This window comes from Cryptomeria japonica, chromosome 7, assembly GCF_030272615.1.
Source record: "Cryptomeria japonica chromosome 7, Sugi_1.0, whole genome shotgun sequence".
In the NCBI taxonomy this organism is placed as follows: domain Eukaryota; kingdom Viridiplantae; phylum Streptophyta; class Pinopsida; order Cupressales; family Cupressaceae; genus Cryptomeria; species Cryptomeria japonica.
In genome coordinates, this window is record NC_081411.1 from 807,928,685 (window position 1) to 807,956,276 (window position 27,592).

The 27,592-nt window shown below is 39.5% G+C and overlaps 1 protein-coding gene across 4 annotated transcripts in view; it reads left to right on the forward strand.

Moving 5' to 3' along the window:
• The window catches only part of LOC131065776 (protein SEEDLING PLASTID DEVELOPMENT 1), a 250,327-nt gene that overhangs the window by 193,030 nt on the left and 29,705 nt on the right, over window positions 1-27,592 (forward strand). For 3 of the 4 annotated variants that reach the window (XM_058000447.2, XM_058000511.2, XM_059207816.1), the window contains 2 exons: window positions 4,902-5,078; window positions 5,238-5,399. In XM_058000447.2, the coding sequence (XP_057856430.2) occupies window positions 4,902-5,078; window positions 5,238-5,399 (339 nt within the window). The remainder of the gene's footprint in view (window positions 1-4,901; window positions 5,079-5,237; window positions 5,400-27,592) is intronic. The other variant, XM_058000538.2, reaches the window with a different exon arrangement.

Here is a 27,592-nt window from a genome sequence, read left to right on the forward strand (position 1 = left end):
ACATTAACTTCTTCTTCCCCACCTCTAGCTGCTTTTGAGGCAAATTCAATGGCCTTATCTCCATGGCTAAGCTCTTTCTCTCCTAAGAGAAAGGAGCAGGAGATTTCTCCCGACGTTTTGGATTTTCAGCAGCTCAAACAAACTAAACCCAAGGTTGATAAAAGAGCTAAGACAATCTTGAGAGTGATAGTTGACAACAACAGGATGAAAATTGCAGAGATTGTTGAACCAATGGTAAATAAGCCACATGAAGAGATGCAAGCTTCTGACTACAAAATCACTAGGGTGGAGCTTGGTAAATAAACACATGTAGTTGTCATGCATGATGCTCAGCATTCGGTGACATCATTGGTGCAACGATATGATGAACTCCTAAGGAAGAAAGACAAGCTAGAGGAAGAGAATTTGCAACTCATCTCAGTTATTTAGAAGATCACCAAGTCTTCTGAAGAAGAGACCAATCCTTCCACTTCTTTCAATACCAAAGAATTAGTTCAGGAAATTGAAAGAGCTACTCAGAAGGTACAAGCACTAGATTCTTGGGTAGATCAAATTACTGATCTATGTGTTCGTGTCTTGGAGGAGGTTTTTTAGGTGATGGTCAAGTTGGAAATGATCAAAGAGAAATTGAATCAAATTTCTGCAGCGTTCAAACAGAATCTGGAGAAGGTTTAAAGTAGCCTGAAAGTTTGGCACAAGATGCCACATGAAAAGCTGAATGTTCTACAGGAGAATGGCATCCTTCCTACTAGAACCATGTATCTAGAATTTGGAGAACTTCTATAAAATAAGTCCCTTGTCTTGAAATCACTTATTGAAGAAATTGATGATACTTTGGGATTGCGCATGGAGGTGTTGCAAGATATTGTTTCTCACTGTGAAAAAGTTTCTTGTAAAATTGTAAATCGGAATGTGGAGTTGTTGCCAAAAGAAGATGTTCTTTCAGATTTGAGAAGGAAGATTTAGTGGGAATGGCAGGATGAACAATTCTCAGTTGCATCAATCCAAGCCTTAGTGAAATATCAAATTTTTCTGCAGGAAATCCAGACTACTCTTGAGAAGCATAGTCCTACGGTTCTTAGTTGTAGCGATACCACTATCAAAACAGTGATTGTTGCTAAGAACACCCATGAGCCAAATTCTAATGAGCTACAAGGAATTATCCAGAAGTGTGAAGAATACATGGCTAGACATGCTACCCAATAAGTGTTTTCAACACTTAGTTTATATTTCAGCATTGTAATTTCAGAATTGTAGTTTTTCTTTTGACAAGTTTACTTGTAGAAACACTTTTGTAATTTCAAGTTGATCACTTGCACTTTTGTAATTACAAGTAAGCTGATTACAAGTCAATTTAGAGTAGGACTTGTAATCTTGAATAAGTCTTAGTTAGTAGTGGAATAAGTCATGGTGGTTGAGAGAATTTCTCAAGTTAGTTGGGATCCTCCCACCTTTTTCTCAAGACCTCTCTCCTATAAATACTTGAGGGAGTCTATTGTATCTTTTTATCGTTTTGGAAAGCAAGGAAACTCTGTAGGATTTTCTACTCGTAAAGACTTTGAGCTTTATAGTTGTAAATTTGCTTTCTTTGAGTAATACAAGAAAAGTGAGAAATTTCAGACTTTGTGTTGAAGGTATTGCTTTATCCCTTTGTGTTCTTATGTCATTTTGGGATATATCTTTGTGTTTATTTTGAAGATTGTGGAAGGCTGGTAGAAAGAGCTTCACTTCATTTAATTGCAGACTTTGTGTTGTAGCTATTGGGAGTGGAATTAGTTTAGGAATTACAATTAGAGTTGAGAAGAATCTCAAGACTTTGTGTTTGTGATAGATTCTCAAATAGATTAGCTCAGAAGTGCATTCTATTTGCAGACTTTGTGCTGTTATATATCGCATTTGGTTCTGAAAATTATCATCACAAAGGGTTGATAGGATTGCAGATATTCAAGACTTTGAGCTTGATATTGTTTTCTAGTCTCGGAGGAAGTGACGGAAATCTTTGGGTTTCTAGGAAACTTCATTTCCTCTTTCTTATTTCATGGTACAAGTTATTACTGATATTTGCTTTTAATTGCTATTATTTTTTTGTGAAGAGGAAAGAATATAGTTTTCCTTGAAAGAAGAAAGAAATCTATTGTTTGATCTGTTTTTATTAATTTAGATAGGGGGAGCCTTCCCTTAGAATTAGGAGAGTATTTATTCACACGCTGTGGCTGAAATCCACCATTTTGTACAGCTGTTGAGGTGTACAAAATTTTCAACCAACAGAGTGATTCAATGAGACTGATGCCTTAATATAATGATATCATTGTTGCCTTTGATACTAGAGTTAGTGTCCATGTTATGATCTGTTCTTTTCCTTTGTGCCTGACTGTAGATACATAACGATGACTTCTTTAAGATTTACATGGTAGCTGTAGTCACCCAACATAGATGGCATCAGTGGCTAAGGAAATTGAACATTATGATAACTTTAAAACTCTTATTTATCTTCCATGTTAAAATTACAATTTCTTTCCAATGTCTTGTTTTCATCGGGTATGGGTAGGTTTCAGATTAAGAAAATTGTGAAGTCTTACTGATAAGACAATTTTCTGAGAAACGGTAATACTCAATCTTATTAGGAAAAGCATGTACAGACTTATTATTTGATTTTTTCTTGCTTAAGAGCGATTGAGAGACTATTTCATATCGGCAGCATGACATTCTCATTTTCATGTTTGTATAATGCATGAACCTACTCAAATTTTAAGGTTTCAGATCACAAAGACAGATTGGTTTCTAAATGCTTATGTCCATCATCAGTGCATAAAAGTGGTGGCTAGTCACTGCCAAATATACCACACCTCCTGTGTCCTGGGATTGAGAAATTTCTATTTTCAGTTGCAATATTCATGCCAAGGTAAGTGTGCATATGGTTTTTAGTGAGTGAAAGTATGCTTGGATGTGGATGTTGTGAAAGGTGATGACCCAATGAGCAGCATATAAATTAATTAATCATATCTATAGTTAACTCCTTAACAATCACTTAATGTTAAGTGAATTAAAAATTAAAAAATTGTTTTAATTTAAACTATATATGAAGTGGAGTTTATGCAATAAAACTAAAAAAAATTAGAAAATTTAAGTTTTCACAGAAGTTTTCTTGGAGAAACCATATTAATTGCATGATTTTTGACTTAGGAGTTTTCTGTTGAAACTTTTTCATCGCAAAGTGAGTACCACATTCATCTCCCATAAAACTTTGAGCTCAATGTTTAGACATAAATTGAGGTCATGGCCAGTGAGGCTATTGATGGCTACACTCATTTTCCATTCACAATAGTTTCAAATGACCTATCCTGTGGTTGGTCCTGATGTGCCATGCCTCCTATTGGCATCATTAAATGCTTTGACTTCTACTTCCACTTCTTGATGACATTGGATACGATGGAAACCCTAGCATTGAAAAATAAAGAAACAAATATAATTGGTGCATATGCTGGCATTACTTTTTTGTCGTTGTTGTTGGGAAAACCTAGTTTTGATTTTTTTTAGAAATTCAGAGTTGTAGCTAAGATAGATTAATTCAAATGCGTGTAAAAACATGAATATACATGTAAAAGACATTTTCTGAATGCTTGGAAAAATTTAGAAACATAAAGCAAATTTGAAAGGACTTGAAAGCATCAGGCCTGAAAGATCTTTGAAAGTTTGCTTCCACAATCATGACAAACACTCATAGTTGTGTGAGTGAGAAGAAAGGGTGTGGAGGGATTAAAAAGGAGGAAGACCCAAGTTTTTAGTGTGTTACTGCATGTACGGCACATTGCAGATGTGGGGTTGAGTTTAAGACTTGGAATCCTGAGCACCTTCTGCAAGTGTCAGCCCGAAACTCATTGCACCCATGAATATGTGGACGAGTTTTTCAGTCCACTTGCTACATGTTTGCTGATAAATTCTACAACATGAGAGAATAATAAAAACGAAAAGCTCTCTTGAGAACATACATTAAAAAGTTTATTAAAAATCACTCACTTTAGCTCTTACATATATACTGTAGCTTTAGTTTTAAGTCCCGTTTAAGCTTTGTTCCTACATGGGGACATTTTATTGTTCAACTATCAATGCAACAGTTTGGATTCTTGAACCTCTTTGCATTTAGTGGATAGATACAGTACTGCAACATTCACAAAAAAATCTAGAAAATTGCTGGCTCAAACTCGTTCATACATTGATAAATATGAATAGAAAAACTAAGAGATCTTAATAAACTTGGCATCAAGATTGAATATGAGTCAAAATGCGTTCTGAAAGATAACTAGAAAAATGAAAACATTTATGGAAAATGTAGTGGATATTAATAATTCTTGAATTCAATATGAACAAATATCAAAAACAGAAAGCATCAAATAACATGAAATGTGTTGACAGTTGACAGAAGCCTTAAACATAAAAAAATCTAAAAAGTCCACGATCTTTTGTTTTATCTCCTGGAAATATCCAAAACAAGTATTGAATGTCATGAGTGAAAATGATTGTATACATATAGGGTTAATCATGGAAATTTGTATATAGAAGGTATCATACCATCATCTATATGTAAGGTAAGTATTTATATTTTTATAATTTATTAGTGATTTGTTGTATCTGGAACATAGAATCAGGGTTTGTTCATGACAACTATTTTGCTAGTTCAGGCAATTTATAGTGTTCCATGAGAAAGTGCTTTGGAGTCTGTTTTTGCTGTCAAATTCTTTCTGCTTTTTCAGTAGAAAAGTCAAGAATAGGAAGATGATGGTCTGGAAATTACAGCATATTCACTTTAGTAGATTGTCCAAAGTTATGACAATTTTAATTAAAATACTTGTGAATTAAAATTTGAGCTTAGCAAAATGACTAATAATGAGAATGTACTTTAGATAATGGAAGCTAATCTGGAGCAAGTTTTGGAGGCAATGGGGCTGGAAAATGCAGTTGAACTGACTAATGACATAGGTGCAGCCGATGCAATGCTCGCTTTAAATTCTAAAATTAAACAGAATTCATGGATTAAGGAAATGGCTAAATATCGTCAGTTACCTGTATTTGTAATAAAGGTAATTCAGCAATGTTTTATTCTAATTATTTCTGTAAGTGAATGTTATTGCTGATGAAAAGTATTAACATCAAAGTAGCTTGAGATTAGGTAAACTTATTTATTTCTGCATTATCATATCTAGCAAGGATTGAAATAAAATTCATTTTGTGATATGCAGGCAAATACAACGGCACAAATGGCAAGGGCAATGCGTGCCATTTTTGGGATGGAAAGTTTGGGAGCACCTCTGAGTTCATCTAACAGATTCAAGAATGGTTACATGATTTCAGAGGAAGCAGCAGATAGAAGAAATTCATCAGAGGAGATTGATGCTTTGGAGGTGCATCTCTATACATTGTATTTGCAGTCCTTTGTGATGGGCTCAAGGCTTATTGGGTAATGTAGATAGAATGATGTACATGTCATGCACAATAAGTAACAGTTGAAAATCAATTTACAATTTATGTTAGCAAACTTTGACGAAGAGGTCTTGTGGGAAAGTTAAGCTGGGCAGCTGAGCAAGGGTAAGTCAGCTTTGAAACGTGAGTGGGCATTTAAATTAAACTCAATAAAAGAATAATCATTCAAGTGAAGTTGTAATCTTAATTTGCTGATCAATTGCATATATGAATAAATAATATAACCTAAATGAATGCTAAAGTCGATTTCATTTATCAAAATTTAAGAATTAAAAGACTTTAAAGGGTATAAAATAGTGAAGATGCTTATTATTGCAAGTATCTTTGCATTGTTTATGTGATGTCCCCAACTCAAGCCATGAGGCTTCACAATGCATTGGCTGTCCTTCCCTTGGTTTACCCAAGAGGAAGAGGATTCAGAGCATTATTGGGTAAGTGTGGAGTCTTAGGCTTGTATTCTATTCTATTCTTAAGTCGTGGGCACATCTTTTTATGTAACTTAAGTGAATTTAAGCGATTTAAAGTTGTAGGCATGTCTTTTTATGCAACTTACTTGACTCCTAGCCAAAAAAACTCAAGTTGCCCTCCTTTTATGTACTTTAAGTGATTTTAAAAAGCATGTGACAAAAAGGCCAAGGGGGCGTGGGTTTTCTAGGAGCCTATTGGCTCATTTTTAGGGTTTAAATGTGGAGCTTTGGATCAAGTTGTGGATGACTAAGGGCTAAGATTAATTCATCTCTTTGGGAGTTATTATATAACATTCTAGGGTTCTTTTAGAGCTCATTGTGTGATGTTATGAGTTTGGTATTGTAATGGATTGCCCTGTTTGATAATTCAAAGGTTTGATTTTTCGTTTTTCCTGTGGTTTTGCTGAACCTGGTGCATTTAAGTTTGGTTTTTCTTGCAACTACCATTCATAGAGAACACACTTGCACAACTTTTTGCTAACAATTATTTTTCTTGAACAATATATCATAATGACAAACTTTCCAATGTACATGTCAAAGAGCTTTACTTTAAAACTTACGTTCAACTTCAGCTCAAATAATATTTTTATCCATAAATCTTTAATACATCTAACAATTGTTGAATAGGAAAGACTGGAGTTTGCAATACATGAACCTGCACATTTGCTAGTCTCAGACCACAACACCATTCACCATCTCGTCCCAGATTCAGAGTCAAACAGGGAGTTACCAAAAACCTGGGTTATGTGTTGCTATCTGCTGCTGCTAAACTCACGTGAGGTCTGAGTACCAAGTATGTTGATCTTCTGCGGTATTAACGGCAGCTTCAATACATTAGTCTGTGAATTAGTTGCAAGGCGATCTCCTTAGTGTTGACCACAGCTCTACCCATGGCCCAAGCTGAGACTACTCTTCGCTCTTCCCACTGATCTCCTGTGCTGCGTAATATGTCTTTCAATCTCCAAGCTCAATGTTTACCCATTGCGACTACCTGAGGCAAGGCAAATATGTATTTCGCCACATAAATACATCAATCTGCAGCAATTTCATATGCTGGGCATTAGAAGTTAGACTGTCAAAAACTATGATTTCCTCCCAGCTGAGATTCAAGGCGAACTCAAACCCCTATATCCATCGATTCTCCCAATACAAATTTTGTCTTTTAAAAATTCCCCAAGCTTGGTCTTTCACAGGCATAAGGAATGATACATCTAAGGGATTTCGTCCCCAAATGCCCAAAATTTCCAGAATTGAGTCCAGAAACACCAATACCAAGAAAATACCCAACTGCCAAGATGATACAATCTGCATTTAATGCTTCCTTTTATAACTCCAGTTGGGCTTATTTCCCAAGACATTGCGAATGTGGGATAAATGAATGATTTAATAAAAATATTACCCCTTTATGTCTCCACAAGGAAAGGGTACTTTTAATTTTTCCCTTTTAACATTAGACTCAACATTAAATAATTATATATTTAACTTTATGAACTTTTGATTTATTGCCCAATTAATTAATGGCCCATTAAATTTGCAATCTAGGTGAAGAATTAAATGCACCAAAAATACTGACAGCCAAAATTGCATAAAAAATTACTAGACACTGAGCCGTAGCTGACTTACTATAAATAGGAAGTATCTAGAAACCTTGTCAAAACCCCTCCAATTGGCCTGAAACTGACATTGCCTAGGCCAAATCCTTCACCAATCCTTGTAAAGTCTTGGTTAGCCCTCGGGACCATGGCAAAACGGGCTAACGACAAATTGCCTCATGACTGCTAAAAAGGGGACATTACAATCCGAACCCCCCTTGAAATTGCTTGTCCTCAAGCAATCTCAACTTTGGATGCTACAAAACATGCTCGCCCTCCCAAGTGGCATTGCCATCATCTATCGACAAGTTCTTCCATTTCACCAAATACTTCCTAATGACCCGTTTCCACAAAGTACGCTCCCTAGTATCGAGAATGGCCTCAGGAACCACAATAAGTTTCCCCTCATTATCCAAAGGAGGTAACTCTACTGAAGGTACCACATTATGACCCAACACCTTTTTGAGGTGAGATACATGAAACACATTATGCACCTTACTATCTGTCGCCAACTCAAGCTCTTAAGCCACCTCTCCAACCCTCTTGATAACTCTGAAAGGCCCATATTAGCATGGCTTCAACTTCTTTGCACCGCTCCTTTTAAGATTGGACTGTTGATAAGGCTGCAACATAAAGTAAACCATGTCACCAACCTCAAAAGATCTCTCTACTCTGTGTTGGTCTGCGCACTGCTTTTGCTGATTCTGAGTTTTTTGCATGTTCTCCTTCAAGGACCTCATTATATCCCGACTCTCTTGTAAGAGATCCTTAGCCTTAGGTACCTGACTATCACTAAACAACAAATCCAGAAAGATCGGAGCCTTGTAGCCATAGAAGGCCATAAAAGGTGACATCTGGATAGACATATGATAAGTGGTGTTATAACAGTACTCACCTAAATGCAACCACTTCACCCATGCCTTCTTCTGCCTTGCAATATAATTATGGAGGTATCCTTCCACCCGCTTGTTCACAATCTCGGATTGCCCATCTGTCTGCGGGTGATAGCTAGTAGTCGGTGTAAGCTCTGTCCCACACAACCTAAAGAGCTCCTGCCAAAAATTGCTCATGAACTTGCTGTCCTTGTCACTGACAATGCTCTGTGGCAACCCGTGCAACCTGAATACCTCTCTAAAAAATAACTCTTCTATCTGTACTGCTGTATAGGTGGATGAAATAGCGAAGAAATGTGCAAACCTAGTCAACCAATGCACCACAAAATATATGCAATCCTTGCCTTGGACCTTGGGTAGGCCCGTAATGAAATCCATCGACACATTGTCCCACTTCCTCTCGGAAATGGGTAGGGGCTGCAATAATCCACCTGGAAAAGAGTGCTCATGCTTATTCTGCTGACACACAGGGCACTTGTAAAATTCCCTAACTAGAATTTGGTAGCAATCAGTTTTATAACCAGGACATAGCAGAAGATTGTTTGTGCAGTACAGCCAATGGTGGGAATACAATCTTATACAGCATCTCTTAATTTGAAGTCTTCCTTATTTGCATTGATTCTAAATCTATTTAAGTAATCACTGATAAATATAACAAACTAGAGCAGTCATTGCAGACATGGAAATCAATTTATTCCTTCAAAGAATAGGGGTGAGAATTGTTTTCATAATGCACCTGGTGCGGTAGTGACAACCGTTGATTACACTTCACTTTGATTCATCTAAGTGTACCATGCCTGTACAGTGTCGTGTCTGAGACTTTGCGTTTACTCTCTTTGCAACACCACGATGCCCTTCCCGCAACTAACACACCGCGATGATGACAAATTCGTCTTTCGTCATAATAGTCGGATCCTCCCACGTTACTACCCAATATCGGGTTATCACGACACACTGTGGAGTTTTACGCAGTGGCAATGGTTTCGGATTTCAGAATTGCTGACAATAGGATATGAGATGCTTGTTTTATCTCCCGCATTTCCACTGTTCAATACGCACACCATGACAACCTGGAATCTCCGTTGATTTCAATAGGGTATATGATGTTGGGCTTCACTTCCCTTGTGATTCCGTTGTTCAACATACGCTATGGCAACCTGGAATCACCGTCGACTGCAATGGGATGTGGGACGTTGGGTTTCACTTCCCGCGATTCTGCTATGCAATATACACACCTGTGGCAAACCTGGAATCCCTGATGAATTCCACTTATTCAAGCAATTCGATTCTTTTCCAGAATCGTGAGACCAATAGGTCAGTTGGAGACTGACGAAAGGCAAGATAGGTTTGTGTGTTAACACACGCAAGATTCAAATATTTCTTCCACGCATTGTTTTTTTATAAAATCCGATGCTTCCCTTGTTTGCCAAATCCTTATTTAAAATACAAATAGCGGGTAAAATTCCCGTATGAAAACCAACTCCCACAAGGATTAAATAATCAAATAATAGCTAGGCCAAATAATTAAGCAAAACTAATATTTAACTTTTAATCTTTATTGAAAAATCAAATATTGAACTCTTATTATAATATATTAGTCATCATTTGAACTAATATAAAATAAGGAAAGTTCATTTTATTCACAATTAATACCACCAAATGGTATTAATTTGATGGGGACATCACAACACTCGCTCACATACTATAATACCTCTGACTCGAGCCCTTTCCAAGTAAAGCGCTCTCTCACTTGCCTGTAAGTTTTGAAATACCCTAGATGACCTGCTAACGGTGAGTCATTTACCACTGCGTACCTGTCATCCTGAATAGTCCCATCAATAATCCCAGTAGCCCACTTGTCCTTCACATACTCTGCAGAAATCAACTCCCTCTAGTCATCCTCCAACACTCTCAAAGAACACAAGTGAGGTCTCCTGGATAAAGTGTCAACAACTATGTTTTTCCTGCCTTGAACAAAAACTATGTGAAAATCATAAGCCTGCAGCTTGCTAACCCACTTCTGCTACCTATCATTCAGATCCTTCTCCCAAGGAAATGTCTCAAATTATTATGATCCGTCTTGACTATAAACTTACTGCCAACCAAGTACTGTCTGAATTTAGCCAAGGCGTGCATTATCGCCAATATCTCTTTGTCATATATACTGTAGCTCCTCTCAACACTCCTCAACTTCCTACTCTCAAATGCAATGGGGTGTCTACCTTGCATCAATATCGCACCTAGGCCTTCGCTTGAAGCATCACAATGCAACTCGTAAGGTCTACTGAAATTAGGAATGGCCAAAACTGGACATGTGCTCATCAACTCCTTAAATCTGTCAAAACACTGTTGAGCTCTGTCTGACCACTCAAATGCATCTTTCCGAGTCAAATCTGTAAGGGGTGCATCAGTCTGAGAAAAACCCCTCTTAAAGCGGTGGTAGAATCCACACAAGCCAAGGAATCCTTTCAGCTGAGAAATATTCTTCAGAGGCGGCCAATCCATAATAGCCTTAATCTTCTCCGGATCCACTCGTACACCCTCATCACTGATGATGTGCCCCAAATACAACAACTCTGTCATCCCAAAAGCACATTTAGACATCTTTTCATGTAAGGATTCACTCTCAAGAATGCTGAACACTATCTATTTGTTTCAAATGCTCCTCCCAAGTCTTATTGTAAATCAGTATGTCATCAAAGAATATCAACACAAATCTCCTCAACCGATCTCTGAATGTCCTGTTCATACGAGATTGGAAGGTAGCTGGAGCATTAGTCAAGCCAAAGGGCATGACTAAGAACTCAAAGTGTCCATAATGACATCTGAAAGCTGTCTTCTCCACATCATCCTCCCTTACTAGAATATGATGGTAGTCGGATCTCAAGCCTATTTTGGAGAAATAACAAGTGCCATGTAATTCATCTATGAGTTCATCAATATGGGGTATTGGATATCTGTTCTTAAATGTTTTCGTGTTCAACTCCCTGTAATCAATGCACATCCTGAAAGTTCCATCCTTTTTAACCAACACAACTAAAGAAGCAAACAGACTCTTGCTAGGCTTGATGTGCCCCATCTCAAGAAGCTCTCTAATAGCTTTCTCGATCTCATCCTTATACCTTTTCGGATGCCTGTAGGGTGTAGTAATAACAGGTTTAGCTGCCTCCTCTAATTCTATCACATGCTCAAATCCCCTATTCGAAGATCTACTTGTTGGAATATCACCAAACACTTTGGTGTGTTTGGTCAACAATGTCTGAACCCGTGAAGGGTACTCCTGCTTCTGCTGTCCTAACACCTCTGGCATCACCAAAATCTCAGCACCCCATTGCACGTGGTCGTGCTTTCTCGATCTCATCCTTATACCTTTTCGGATGCCTGTAGGGTGTAGTAATAACAGGTTTAGCTCCCTCTAATTCTATCACATGCTCAAATCCCCTATTCGGAGATCTACTTGGTGGAATATCACCAAACACTTTGGAGTGTTTGGTCAACAATGTCTGAACCCGTGAAGGGTACTCCTGCTTCTGCTGTCCTGACACCTCTGGCATCACCAAAATCTTAGCACCCCATTGCACTTGGTCGTGATGAATCAACCTCTCCATCCGCCTAATTGAAACCACTCTAAGTCCACCATCTGATAATCCACAAAGTAGCACTTTCCTGCCCTGATGCTCAAATCTCATTTCCACTTTCTCCAGATTAAATGTAAACTCCACTAGAGAAGTCATCCAAGTCATGCCTAGTATGACATCATAATCTCCCATGTCAACTACATAGAAATCATCAACCAATTCATAATCACCAATCCTCATATGCAAATTAGTAATTTTCTGCGTACATAGGAGTTTGTGTCCACTAGCCACCATAACTCTGAATCCCTCATGCTCCTCTGTCTGTAACCCCTGTTTTGCAACAACCTAAGCATTCTGTCCATTATTTCCCCCTTGTTGGTTATTATTACCCCCTTGTTGATTGTTACTAGCATTACCACCACCTAAGTTATTCATATTAATACCCATCTGTCGAGCTATCATTTGTGTCAACAAGTCCAACCGTTTATTCTATTGTTGTGCCTTTGTTTTGCTAATTGCTACCCTTGTCCCAGTATGTTTTATAACTGTATAAACCTTTCCTCACCCGGGTCTCTTCTCTCACCAATATTTCTATCTGGAAAAGGATCACCTATTTCTTCAATTACAGGTGGATCTTCCTGCCCTGTTCCGGTCTGATTGTTGAGGTTAGTGTTTGTAATATCCCAAATATATATATATATATATATATATATATATATATATATATTAGACCAATAATAATCATCCACAAATAGATAACTCGTTAAGGTTAGAAAGCATAAACTCAAAGCTTGCTAGAAAATGCAACCCTTCCACTTTCTGATCACCAAGTGCCCAATATGGGAAGGTGAGAGCATACGGTGAATAGGGGATCGACAGATCTCAAATCTGCTAAAAGATGAAGTGAAATACAATACTGGGCGGCAAGCCAGCCCCTTCCGCTTATCCAGCAGGAAAGCAAGAAACTTGGCGGTGAACCAGCCAAGAGAAACACACAAAGACACAAATCACTCGACCGCAATATTTCAAAGGGAGGACTGAAATTACAAGCAAACTCAACTCAACCGCTTATGCAGCGGGAGGATTGAATTACAATTCAATTGAAATAGGCGGCAAGCCAGCCTCTTCCACTTTTCAGCGGGATGAGAGTTTACAAGCCAGAATTGGTTAGTAGTACTATTACTAACCTTACAATAATCAAGATAGTGAGAGAAGAAGAGTAATGCTGAACATCCAAATAATAAGCATGAAATTCTGCTAACATCAAAATCTGCATGCTGGAAATGCAAAACGAGTAGCCTATGGATTCACTAAAACACTCATAACTCTCTCATTACTCACCCAATTCACCGCAAATCAGTTCTAAACCAATACTACACCAGCCACAATGAAAACAAACCCAAAGGAAGCTATCAAAACACTCATATTTATTTTGCACGCATCCCAATGCACTCCCTAAACCCAACGCCTAACCAGGGAATTTCGATTTGCATTATAAAATTCCACACTCAACATAAGGTGCTAAAAACTTACAAGATGCATTGCTAGTGGCAGGAAAGATGGATGAGCCGGTACCCAGAATGATGGAATCACCAGGCCAAGAGGTATGAGCAAAATATAGTTTCAGCAGCTCCACGACCAGCAACCAGAAAACACTCCACAATCTGCAACTCACTCACCAACAGCACTGGAAATACAATGACATAGCTAGGTACTGTCTTGCAAGTACGAAACTGAGACTTAGCTAGGAAGCCACACTTCGAAGCTCAGATTTTTCAATCACCAATTCGGCAGCATAACGATGCAAATTCATAAGATAACCAAAATGGGAGCCCAAGGCTCTTATTTATAACCTCTAACACCACCAAATCCAAATGCAAATGCTCACAAATGCACCCAAATTCCACTTTCCCATTTGCATTTCATTTACCAAGTGGACCCAAAGATGGCGCTCATACCATAAGTCAAAAATCACACCAAGCAAGCACAAGACCACGATTTTGACTTAGCAAATATTTTTGGTGAATAAAATAATATCTCCCATTATAAAAATGGCATCCCTTTCTAGACATAATAATTCGCCTAGCACTTAGGAGACATTATGCGCAATTTCCATAGTCATTAATCAGTAGTAAAAATAATCAAATTAATTAAATATTAAACCTTAGGATAAGGAAATAATATTTAATTATATCACTTATGACTCCAATACTGATTATTGCCAAAACCAGGATGAAGCTGAGCAAGGAAGACCACTGAACTGCTGCAGAATCAGGACCCTGTCCACTGCCAAAAATAGGAATATGCCATATTGCCACTTACTAAAAATAGTAAGTCATGAACTACTGCTCCGAAAAGCATGATCTTCGCACCTAGTGACAGAGCATGGAGAGCTCAGTAGGACAGTATCATGAAAACGACCAACCCTAGACTTACTAAAAATAGTAAGTTCTCGCCTCATCAATGTTTGACCCTCATTCTTCATTCTACATAGCCTATGGGTCTCAGGAATAGGCCAATGGACCACTGGAAGGGCGTCAACCAGAAGGGGACATTACAGTCCGCCCTGCCAAAAATTGCTTGTCCTCAAGCAACTGTAAGGCTGGATGCAGTAAAATCTCCTCATTTTCCCATGTAGCATCCTCTACTGGTAATTTTTTCCATTTGATCAAGTATTCCTTGATCACCCTTCTCCTCAAAAAATGTTCCCTGAAATCAAGGATAGCTTCAGGCACCAAAACTAGCTCTCCCTCCTCATCAAGCGAGGGTAACTCAGCTGAAGCAACCACGTTGTGTCCCAAAGCCTTGTTGAGGCGTGACACATGAAATACATTATGAATCCTGCTGCTTGCCGGTAATTCCAGCTCATATGCCACTTCTCCAATTCTCTTGCTGACTCTGAAAGGTCCATAGAATCGTGGCTTCAATTTCTCAACCCCACTCTTCTTGAGAGTAGACTGTCGTAGGGCTGGAGCCTCAAGTAAACCATGTCGCCCACCTCAAAGGTGCGCTCAATTCGCTGCTGATCAGCATACAACTTCTGCTGAATCTGTGCATGCTGGAGATTGTCTCTCAAAATCCTCAGAATATCCTGATTCTGTTGCATCATATCCTTCGCCTGAGGGGTTCTAGTATCACCAAATACTAAGCGAATCTAGGACCTTCATAGCCGTATAGTGCCATGAATGGTGACATCCGGATGGACATGTGGTAGGAGGAATTGTAGCAATACTCTCCCAGGTGAAGCCATCTCACCCATGCATTCTGCTGCTCCGAGACATAGTTTCTAAGATATCCTTCCAACCACTTATTCACCATCTCGGTCTGCCCATTAGTCTGTGGGTGATAACTTGTGCTTGGAGTGAGCACAGTACCACATAATATGAAGATCTCCTGCTAAAAGGCACTTAGGAACTTGCTGTCCCTATTACTCACAATGTTCTTTGGTAACCCATGTAATCTGAACACATCCCAAAAGAACACTTCAGCAACCTGAGCTGTTGTAAAAGAGCTCGTGATGGCGAAAAAATGAGCAAACTTAGTTAGCCTGTCTACCACCACATAAATACTATCCTTCCCTTGAGCTCGTGGCAACCCAGTGATGAAGTCCATGGAAATACTTTCCCATTTTTGACTGGGAATAGGCAAGGGTTGTAACAAACCAGCTGGCAGAGTATGCTCATCTTTGTTTCTCTATCATGTGTGACACTCCTTGATGTACTTCAAAACATCATTTTTAAGTCCCTTCCAAGAAAATCTCTCTTGGATCTGCCTGAATGTTTTGAAGTAACTTTGGTGACCAGTGAGGGGGATATCATGGAAAGTCCTCAAAATCTTCTCCTTTAGCTTAGATTCAGCCACTATGAAGATCCTTCCTTTGTACAGTACCAACCCCTCAACCAATTTGTACCTTTCATCATGAAAAGTACCTTCTATAATGCTGGTTGCAAACTGATTTTTGGCATAATCAGCAAGCAACAACTCCCTCCAATCAGCAGTAAGCTCGCATAGTGAGCTCAAATGGGGCCTTCTGGATAAGGCATCAGCCACAACATTGTTTTTTCCCTTAACATACTCAATATCGAAATCGTAAGCCTGCAGCTTACTCACCCACTTCTGCTGTCTTTCATTTAAATCCTTCTGATGCATGAAGTGTTTAAGACTATTATGATCAATCTTAACAATGAACTTACTCCCCACCAGATACTGCCTGAACTTCGCAAGGGCATGCATTATGGCAAGCATTTCTTTGTCATAAATCGAATACAGCCTTTCAGGTCCTCTCAACTTCCTGCTCTCGAAGACTATAGGATGCTTATCTTGCATAAGGACTCCACCAACACCTTCTCCAGATGCATCACACTGCAGTTCAAAAGGTTTGGTGAATTAGGTAAAGCCAAAACAGGGCAGGAACTCATGTTAATGCATGATAGCCTCGGTAAGATAAATGATTGAATGAGAGATAAATGAAGTCTCTCATTCAAACATTTATTATCGTGAGGGGGCACGATCAAGTGATGTCTTGATCGGCCATGTCCAAAAGACATGGCCGGTCAAGGCATCGCTTGACCGTACCCAGCCCACTACATATACCAAATGAAATGTGTGAGAATGGATATTGAAATAAAAATGCTCCTCCTCTCCTGCAACATAAAAGAAGACAATCAGATTTATACAACAATTCAGTGATAGATAATACATAGAAGAAGATAAATTTTAATTCTGATCCACAAAATTAACATGGTACCAGAGCCAGGTTTCCTTCTATAAAGCCTAACCGCTTGAAGGAAGATCCGATTAAGATCAGATTGATATCTCCTTGAAAGTCTCGAATATGGCCACATTGCAAGAACTTGTCCTCTCAAACTTAAACTACAAGCGTCCCTTGCTGAAGTCAGAAATTCAGATGTATGTTCAGAAAAATATGTTCTCTAGAAGAAACTCAAGATACCTTGTGATTGAGAGGGAGCTTACTAATCAAGATTGAGCACTTTTGAGGTAAAAATTGTAAATATTGATTATTATTATTAATACTAATAATTATTTTATGGGCCCTGTGTAAATCATAAGGAAGTGACGACTTCCAAATGATTTCCACTTGTATTTTTGAGGTTATTGGAAGGTGACGATCTTACAATAACTCAAGATTGTGGATAGAATCGCCGACTGAGGCAATCCATGTGAGAGCTCATGGATAGAATCACCGACTGAGGCAATCCACGTGAGAGCTCATGGATAGAATCGCCGACTGAGGCAATCCACACAAGAGCTTATGGATAGAATCGCCGATAGAGGCAATCCACTCAAGAGTTTGTGAATAGAATCACCGACAGAGGCAATTCACATCTTGAAACTATGGTCCCAAGATAAGCATCATACGATTTATGAATATTGCTCCCAATACCTTTTACATTTATCTTACCTAGCTAAGAGGGAGTGTTAATGCATGATAGCCTCGGTAAGATAAATGATTGAATGGGAGATAAATGAAGTCTCTCATTCAAACATTTATTATCGTGAGGGGGCACGATCAAGTGACGTCTTGATCGGCCATGTCCAAAAGACATGGCCGGTCAAGGTATTGCTTGACCGTACCCAGCCCACTACATATACCAAATGAAATGTGTGAGAATGGACATTGAAATAAAAATGCTCCTCCTCTCCTACAACATAAAAGAAGACAATCAGATTTATACAACAATTCAGTGATAGATAATACATAGAAGAAGATAAATTTTAATTATGATCCACAAAATTAACAGCTCATGATCCCCTTAAACCGCTCAAACACTGTCTGTGCCTTTTCGGACCATTCAAAAGCTCCTTTCCTTGTAAGATCTGTGAGGGGGGCAGCCAATTGAGAATATCCCTTCACAAACCTTCGATAAAAACCACACAAAGCCCAAAATCCCTTCAGATGTGTTATGTTTTCAGGAGGAGGCCAATCAATGATGGCTCTAATCTTTTCGGGATCCACCTTCACACCACCTGCACTGATAATGTGACCCACGTAGCGCAACTCTTCCATTCCAAACTCACATTTCAACTCCTTGGCAAACAGGGATTCAGATTCTAGTATGCTTAGCACCTCCTCCAAGTACTGTAAATGCTCCTTCCAAGATTTGCTGAATATGAGTATGTCATCAAAGAATATCAAAACAAACTTCCTTAGCTGTTCTTGGAAGATTTTGTTCATACATGACTGAAATGTAGCGGGTGCATTTGTCAAACCAAAGGGCATGACTAGGAACTCAAAATGCCCAAAGTGGCATCTGAAAACGGTCTTCTCCACATCTGAAGCTCTCATTCTAATTTGATGATACCCCGACCTGAGGTCAATCTTAGAGAAGAACACTGCACCATGTAGCTCGTCAATGAGCTCATCAATTCTCGGGATAGGATACTGATTCTTGATAGTTTTCTGATTTAGGGCTTTGTAATCCATGCACATGCTCATGGTCCCATCTTTCTTTCTAACCAAAACAACAACTGAAGCAAAGGGGCTTTTGCTAGGCCGTATATAACCCATGTCAAGCAATTCCTGGATTGCTTTCTCAATCTCATCTTTATGCTTCTTAGGATACCGGTAAGGAGTAGTCATAACTGGCTTAGCTCCTTCTTCAAGCTCAATGATGTGTTCGGCACCTCTCTTAGGGGGTCTGCCAAGAGGTGGGTTTTCAAACACCTTACTTCTCTTGGTTATCAAGGCTTGAATGTCTACAGGATAGTTTCGATTTTCTTTTAGTGGTTCTGAGGGCATGACCATGTCCTTACTTCTATCTGTGATCATTGCTGGAATGTCCGTGGAATAGCTGCCCTTATCTACCAATGGATTTGAAGGCATTATCAAACACTATGCTGCCCACTCCACCTGATTATGGCGGATCAGCCTTTCCATCCTTTTTAAAGATACAACTTTAAGTCCACCATGCGGCATTCCTCTCAACACTACCTTCTTCCCTTCAGACATGAATTTCAGCTCCATGGTTTGCAAGTTCAATGTGATCTCACCAAGAGATCTCAGCCATTGAATCCCGAGGACTGTATCATCAGTCCCACCATTGCTAACCACAAAGAAATCATCTTTGATTTCATGATTTCCCAACTTCAGAGACATGTTGGAAATTATCCGGTTGCAGGATATAGTGGAGCCATCTGCTACCATGACTTTGAAGCCCTCAACTTCCTCTGCCACTAGTCCCCTCTTAGCAACAATCCTTTCATCAATGAAGTTGTGTGTCGCTCTTGTGTCAATGAGAGCAATGACACGATGCTCTCCAATCACACCCCGAACTCTAAAGGACTCATTTTTGTGAATGCTCGAGAGTTGAGCAACCACTCCTCCATCTTCTGACCCAAATTCAGGCCCTTCAGGAGCCTCTTCATACTCGTTGTCCTCAACTTCAGTTTGCTGTTCTGAAATTTTAGAATCTGATCCATCCGCAGAATAGCACTCCATCTGATGCAAATTGCCCTTTCCATGACACTTATGTCCTGGGGCCCAAGGTTCTCTGTAAGAATAACAAAGATTCTTCCTCTGAAGCTCTTGATGGAGCTCATCATCCATTCACGGAGGAAACCTCTTGGTCTGATTGGTGAACTTCTTCTTATCCTTTCTGAAAGAAAAAGGCTTGGACTGAATTTTATTCCTTGGGGCAGCCAACTCCATGCTTCGAGATTTCTTTATAGCTTCTGCCAAGGTGGGCGGATCAAATGCTTTAACCCAACCTTTCAAAGGTTCCTCAAGTCCTTCAGTGAAAAGGACAACTAACCGCTTCTCAGAGATGCTACTTACCATAACTGACAGATTTTGGAATTCAGTTACATAAGTGTCCAATGAACCTTGCTGTTTGAGTTGTGCAAGTTCTCTAAATTTCACCTCTAGATCCTTGGTGTCGAATCTCTCAATCAACTTGTTGGTGAAATCAGCATAGGTGGTGATCAAGTTATGACCAAGGGTGACCAACCCATGGTACCACCATTCGTGGGCCACTCCATCCAAGTGCAAGGTAGCAAACTTGATGGCATCTTCTTCCGGCATAGGTCTCAAGGACAAGTAATTGTCCAACTTCTGCACCCATGCTCTAGCTGTGCTCTTAGTGCTCCCATCGAAGTGTGCTAAGGTCACTCTTCCAAGAGCTTGCTGATAATCTCTTGGGGCAGCAAACCTATTGTCATTCCTCCTTCCTCTCCTCATTTTTTGATTCATAAACTGATCCAGAGTGAGGATGTCTCGGATCTCACCAGGGAGAGAAGCATACTCCATGTAACTGTTTCTTATTTCATCAGCTGTGGCAGAAATACAGGTTGTAGAGGTCTTGGGGCTGAACCTCCATTGTTGCTCCCGTTGTTACTCCCATTTCCATTGCCTACAAGAGCATTAGAAGTGCTGGCTTCCGGTCCATTGTTGGGTTGGTTAGGGGTCCCAACAACGTTCTAGTTAAGCTTGGCCAGCAGTAGAGACATCATGTCCATCTTGGCATTGAATTGTCTCTCGGCCTTCTTATCAGGTGCCTCATTCTATTTTGTAGCCTTGTCTGCCATTGAATCCACTGAGTCTAAAGAATCTAAATCCTTCCCTCTGTTCCTCAGTACTTCTAAAAATGTATCCTTGTAATGTCCCCATCCTAGTTAGGGACTTGGGATTGAATAGTTAGCTTATTTTTGGACCCTTGTAGGCTAACAGAGTATGGATAAAGGGGTCAGTAATGTAGTATCTTGAGGAGTGGTCTGTCTATTTGTTCTAGTTCAGTGTTGAGTTCAGTTCTAGTCTTCGTTTCATCAGTTTCTGACACTTTATGAGGATTTCCTATTTTTTAGGGAAAAATTGCTAAAAATAGACATGGTCCTATTTTCTTTGGCATGGCGAACTGTGACCCTAGCTTCTGACAGATTCTGTTTCCGAGCAATAATGAGAGAGATATGATTTTTTTAGTGGTTCCACAGACAATTAATATTTTAATGAAATATCAATATAAAATCATAAAGTGCATCACTTAAATTTATTTAAGTGAAGATTTATTATCTCCTAAGCTAGGCGTGGCTTTTAGGGTTAAGTTGGGAACCCTAAAAACAAGTTATTATTTTTAAATCCTTAATTGCCAAAAATCGCACCTTTTGGGTATTTAGGCAGCCAAGATGGAAATTAAACCTAATTCTTGATATTGAGCATTTGACATTTTCTCCTGAGCACTTGGCTATGGCGGCTAGGGTTTGGACCAGTTTTGGAGAGCGCGCATTCTTCAGAATTCAGTAGCTTTGAGATTGTGAAAGATCAATCAAATTGTTGCAGCTTGGTTGGCTTCATTCAAAAGTCAAATTGAATTGAATTGGGGCAGATTTGGCTTCTTACAAGGCAGATTTGTTGTAAGGTTTTCCTATTTACTGTTTTGTTGTTGATTCTTCTGTGGTTTGGAGGCTTCTTTTCCCAAACACACAGCTTGCTCATTTATTGGCACCATCTTTCACTGTTTGGGTGTCCTAGTATTTAAATAAGAGTTGATCTGAATTGTTCCAGAATAAAAATCAGAACTTTGTAAGTTGCTGATTTATTCTTTCTTTTCAATAAATTGGCTAAGGACCTACGGGTTGTTGGCATTTTGATGATGTTTTGATTGTCATTGATAGACACACACTTTCTTGATGTATGAGTTATGCTCAACCGGTAATTGCTCCAACCGGTATTGTGTACTATTGAATGTATAGTCTTTAGACTCTTGGTGTTTTGCAGAAAATGGTTTACTGGTCACAGATTGTATGAAGAGCCCAAGTGGTACGAGGATCCCAAGCGGTTCGAAGGAACCAAACAGTAGTTAACTTTTGATCGGAACACTACGATCTACCAGTCTTCATTTTTGACAACCGGTAATCGGTATATTGTATTAACCGGTATTACTCTGTGATGAGTTACCAACCGGTATTACTGTAATGTGTGATGAGTTATCATCTACCGACACTTTGGCGGTGTTTTTGTGCCGTGTTACTAAATGTGTCTAGATACATTGAACCTAGGAACTTGTAGTCTAATCCTATTGGACGGACATGAAATCAGTTTCCTTTATAAGGACATCATGTCTAGGGTTTGCATATGTGAGACATAGAAGAGAAAAGGTCATATGCGATCATTGAAGAAAAGATTAGGTTTGTGTGAAGAGATAGAGTGTGGAGATATTGAAGACTGAAGTAATGCTGAAATGCATTAACAATGAGCTGTCAAGGATCTAACTAAGCATACTATGCTATTATCTAGATCATTCACTTGTTGATTACTAATATCTTTGACAAGTCTGAAACCCTTAACCGGGTAGGCTCAGCAAAGCCTTTGTAAATCCTCTAACAAGGTGGTTCATAATTGTGGATCTGAAATCCTTTAACAAGGTAGTCTTTAATAGGACTTATCTCCTAACAGAGATCTAGATTCCTAACAGGACTTCTGGTGAAGAACATTGTATGACCTTAACCGGTCTGGTTTCTATTCTGTAGGTAGTTACTTGTGAGCTTTTGCCCACCGTGGTTTTTTTCATTTGGGTTTCCACGTCAAATATCTTGTGTTATGGTGATTGTGCTCTTGTGGGTGAATGCTTTGTTTGCTATTTGGTTTGCATTTATCTTAACCGGTTTATTAGTAAATCTGTTGTACCGGTTATCTACTAGACTGTTTAAAAGTTTGTTTACAGTATTTTATGGCATACTAATTCACCCCCCCTCTTAGTATTCATCACGGGTATGCTTCTAAATTCTCTAATTCATTGTTTCAGTTGATTAAATTCATGTATTATTCAATATGTGTTGCAAATTAAAGAAACCCTCTTCTGCAACTTCTGTCTATTTCTTAAAGACCATCTTAATAATCAAAAATTACAAAGAAGATCTACAGATTACAGCAGGTTGAAGAGTTGAACCAGTAAGGGTTCATCACAGTGGTATCAGTGCTTTGATCCTGCCTTCCTGGAGGGTTAGAATTTTTTTTTTATGCATCAACAACAGATTGGGCCTCACAGGTATTACACACACAGGAGGCTTGATTTACAGGGTGATTCTAATCAAACTGAAGAAATACCCTTGGAAATTATGGGGGACAGGAATGATGATGAGCCATGCAGAGAGGCTATGAACAATGAGGACCAAGATGCCGGAGTTATTATGAGGGGTTTAGTAACAGGGTAGCGACAAGTGGCAAATGTGTTGCAGCAGTTGACTACAGCCATACAATAGATCACTGTGCCAAGGGGGCATAATTAGAACCAGGAGGAAAATGGTAGTGTTGCTGGTCGCCCAAGGGCAAGAGTGACTCCCACACACACCTATGATAGGCCTACATGCCCAACTTTTGTTAGAAATGAACCTGAAGAAGAGGATGTGGTTGAGGAGGAAGATGAGGTGACCTTTACAGTTAACGTAACCACACTTCATGATGAATGGGATGCATTACCACTGAGAGTTAAGGAACATCTTAACTTTGACAGGTTTATGAGTCAAAAGAGGGAACGCAACAAGAAGTGGAATTGGAATGACAGGAAACCTTGGAACAAAACTAATAATCTCAAATATGCAATCAACAAGCTCATACTTTCTACTTTTGATGGCAGTGGTAGTGTTACAACCAGAGCTCTGATTAGCAAGTTGGATACCTTCCTGAATCTACATCCTATGTCAGAAGAAGATGCTATTAAGTTTGTAGCTTTGCATTTGGATGGGGTAGCCCATGATTGGTGGCACCATGGGATGGTAACTTTGCATCATGACCTTATTACTACATACCAAGAATTCATTGACAGATTGGTTGAGCGTTTTGATAAAAGAGATCCAAAGTTGTATTTCAAGGATTTAGCTCAGCTAAAACAAATGGGCAGCTTGGAATCTTATATTAGTGAATTTCAGAAGCTTTCAGTTATGGTAACTAACATTTCAGAGAGAAGACTGGTCATTCTTTTTGTTGAAGGTCTTTATGAGCCTATGAAAGGTTGGATTAAGGCTTTTGATCCCCCTACCTTGCAAGAAGCCATGAGGAAGACACACAGCATGGAACTTACTGCTCCTCGTAGTAAGTTCACTCCTAACAACTCAAAACCATCCTCATCATTTAATGACAGCAAGTATGATCAAAAGAAATCAGAAAATGTGGACCAAGGGAAGAAGTTTACAGCTCCTTTGGATAGGGGAACACTCAATGATTTGCGTAGGAGGCTATGTTTTCATTGTAAGGGTCCTTATGATCAAAACCATGACTGTCCCCTCAAGCCTAAGGGTCAAAATAGGAATATGGAGTGGTTTTATGAGGGAGAAAACATGACTGATAAGACAGACCAGCAAGCTGATCAAAATGACTCCGAGACTGAAAATTCAGAAAAGGAGGTTGAAAATGAAGGAGAATTCGATCTATGGTAAGCTCATATGTCTAGCATGCAAGGAGAAGGTTCTTTTAGGTTGCGTGGACTCTTGGCTGGTCAAAGAGTCATTTCTCTACTTGATACAGGTGCAACTCATAATTTCATAGATGCACGGTTGGTGGAGAAGCGTGGGATTCAAACTCAAGAGTTTGAAGGCATAAGGGTGAAAGTTGCTGATGGTAATGTGTTGACTTGTGATAGAATGATTTCAGACTTACCCATGAAACTCAATAATTATGAATTCAAAGCTGATTTTTATGTGGTTAACATGGGAAATACGGATGTGGTTCTTGGCATGACGTGGCTTCATGCCATAGGTGAATTTACACTCAACCTCAGAGATATGGAGATGAAATTCAAGGTTGATGGGACTAATCATGTTCTTAAAGCTATCAAAGCCAGCAACTTGAAATTAATCACTCTTAAAAGAATGGAGAGACTTGTCAAGCATGACATGGTGGATTGGGCAGCAGAGTGTAAACTCATGCCTACTTATGAGGAACAGCATAAAACACCTTATCATTCAGATATTCAAGAGCTTCGAGTTAAGCATACAAAGGTGTTTAGTGACATACCTCCTGGTAGGCCTCTTGATAGAGGCATAGAACACATTATTGAGCTTGACGAGGGCACCAAACCCATTATGATTACACCTTACCGGCACCCCAAGCGGTTGAAAGATGAAATTGAGAAAACTATCAAAGAACTTCTAGCAATGGGACACATAAGGCCGAGTAAATCTCCTTTCACTTCATCAATTGTTTTGGTGAAGAAGAAAGATGGTACACTCAGAATGTGCATTGATTACGGTATGGTGAATAAAAAGACTATAAAGAACAGGTATCCCATTCCTCGCATTGATAAGTTGTTAGATGAGCTTCATGGAGCTTGTTACATCTCCAAGATTGATTTAAGAACAGGTTATCATCAGATCAGTGTCAAGGAGTAGGATATTGAGAAGATTGCATTTAGATGTCATTGTGGACACTATGAGTTTTTGGTTATGCCTTTTGGGTTGACCAACGCACCAGCTATCTTTCAGTCCACTATGAACAGGGTCTTCCAATCTCAGTTGAGGAGATTTGTTCTAGTTTTCTTTGATGACATTTTGGTTTATAGTAGAACTTGGGAGGAGCACTTGGTTCACTTGGGTACTGTTTTAGGCATACTTGACAGGGAGTCCTTCTACGCCAAAGAGTCCAAGTGTACATTGGGAATGGCAAAACTTTTGTATTTGGGTCACATAATCAGCGAAGAGGGAGTTCGCATAGATCCTGATAAGCTTCGTGCCATCGTTGATTGGCCTACTCTTGAGACCTTGACTCAACGCAGGGGATTTGTTGGTTTATGTGCCTTCTACCGTCGGTTTGTTAGTGGTTTTTCACGACACGCTGCACCACTCATTGATTTAACCAAGAAGGGTGCATTTGTTTGGACACCTCTCGCACATGAGTGCTTTGAAAAGTTCAAGCAATTGATGACTACATGTCCAGTTCTTGCTTTACCCGATTTCACCAAACCTTTTGAGCTTCGTTGTGACGCATGTGGAGAGGGTATTGGTACAGTAATTATGCAAGATCGTCATCCTATAGCTTATGAGAGCAGGAAGCTTCGGGGTCCGGAGAGGAGCTATAGTATTTATGATAAGGAAATGTTGGCCATCATGCATGCAATGGCCAAATTCAGGCAATATTTAGTTGGCAGCAAGTTTTGTGTCAAAATTGATCATAATAGTTTGAAGCATTTTCTTGGACAGCGGGATCTAAATGAGCGTCAACAGAAGTGGGTCAGCAAGTTACAGTCTTATGATTTTGACATCTCCTATGTCAAAGGGACTTAGAACGTTGTTGCCGATGCTTTATCTCGCCGCCCCCAATTGAGCTCCATGGCAGTTGTGTACGAAGATTGGAAACACTTGATTATAGCGGAGTATGCCAAGAATCTATGGGCATCTAGTATTATTGATAGAACAGTACGAGAGATCAGGTACTCTCTTGTGGATGACCTCATCATTTACAAAGAGGATATTTTTAGTTCCAGGTTCTGAGGTGAAATGCATAGTATTGAGGATTGTCCATGATTCACCTATGGCTGGACATCCTGGGTACTTTAAGACCTATAGGTAGGTACGTGAGAGATTCTCTTGGAAGGGTCTCAAGTCTGATGTTCTTCAGTACGTCAGAGAGTGTTCTGTTTGCCAGCGGAACAAGCAGGAGCACAACTTCCCTGCAGGGTTACTTCAGCCACTTCCTATTCCTGACAGGAAGTGGGAATGCGTGTCTATGGACTTTATTACGGGCTTGCCAAAAGCCCAAGGGAGAGACAACATATATGTGGTGGTTGATCGGTTGACTAAGTATGCACATTTTTTTCCGATCATGACTACTTATTCCACTCGTCAGGTGGCTGATCTTTTCTTTCATGAGGTATTTAGATTGCACGGTTTACCTTGGAGTATTGTCAGTGATAAGGACAGCAGATTTATGGGTCACTTCTGGTAGGAGTTATTCAGACTTTGCGGGACAGAGCTCACTCCGAGTACTAGTTACCACCCCCAGACTGATGGACAGACAAAGATTGTCAACAAGTTGGTGGAGGGATACCTGGGGAACTACATCTCAGGGCAGCAAAAGGCTTGGGTGAAGTGGTTACATTTGTGCGAGTATAGTTATAATTCTACTCACCACATGACTATTCAGATGACACCTTTCAGAGCTTTGTATGGATATGATGCTCCTAGTTTTCTAGATTTATTGATGAGCGATTGCTGAGTATCGAGTGTTGGGAATCTGCTACAGGAGAACCAAGATATTATGAGAGCACTTCATGATAATATTCAGAAGGCTCAGAATTAACAAAAGCAATATGCTGATCAAAGGAGGGTTGAGCGATCTTTTGAGATCGGGGATATGGTGTATTTGATGCTACAACCCTACAGACAGTCCTCTTTTAGAAAGAAGGGCTCAGAGAAACTCAAGCCACATTACTATGGTCCTTTCAAGATTTCCAAGCGAGTTGGCCAGGTGGCTTATGAGTTAGATTTACCGACTGATAGTAAAGTTCATAATGTGTTCCATGTGTCACGCCTTAAGAAGGCATTGGGACAACAGATAGTTCCTTCTGCAGTTCTACCACCCTTAGATGATGAGGGGAAGTTAGTGTTAGTACCTGAGGCCATTCTAGAGTTCAGAGAGC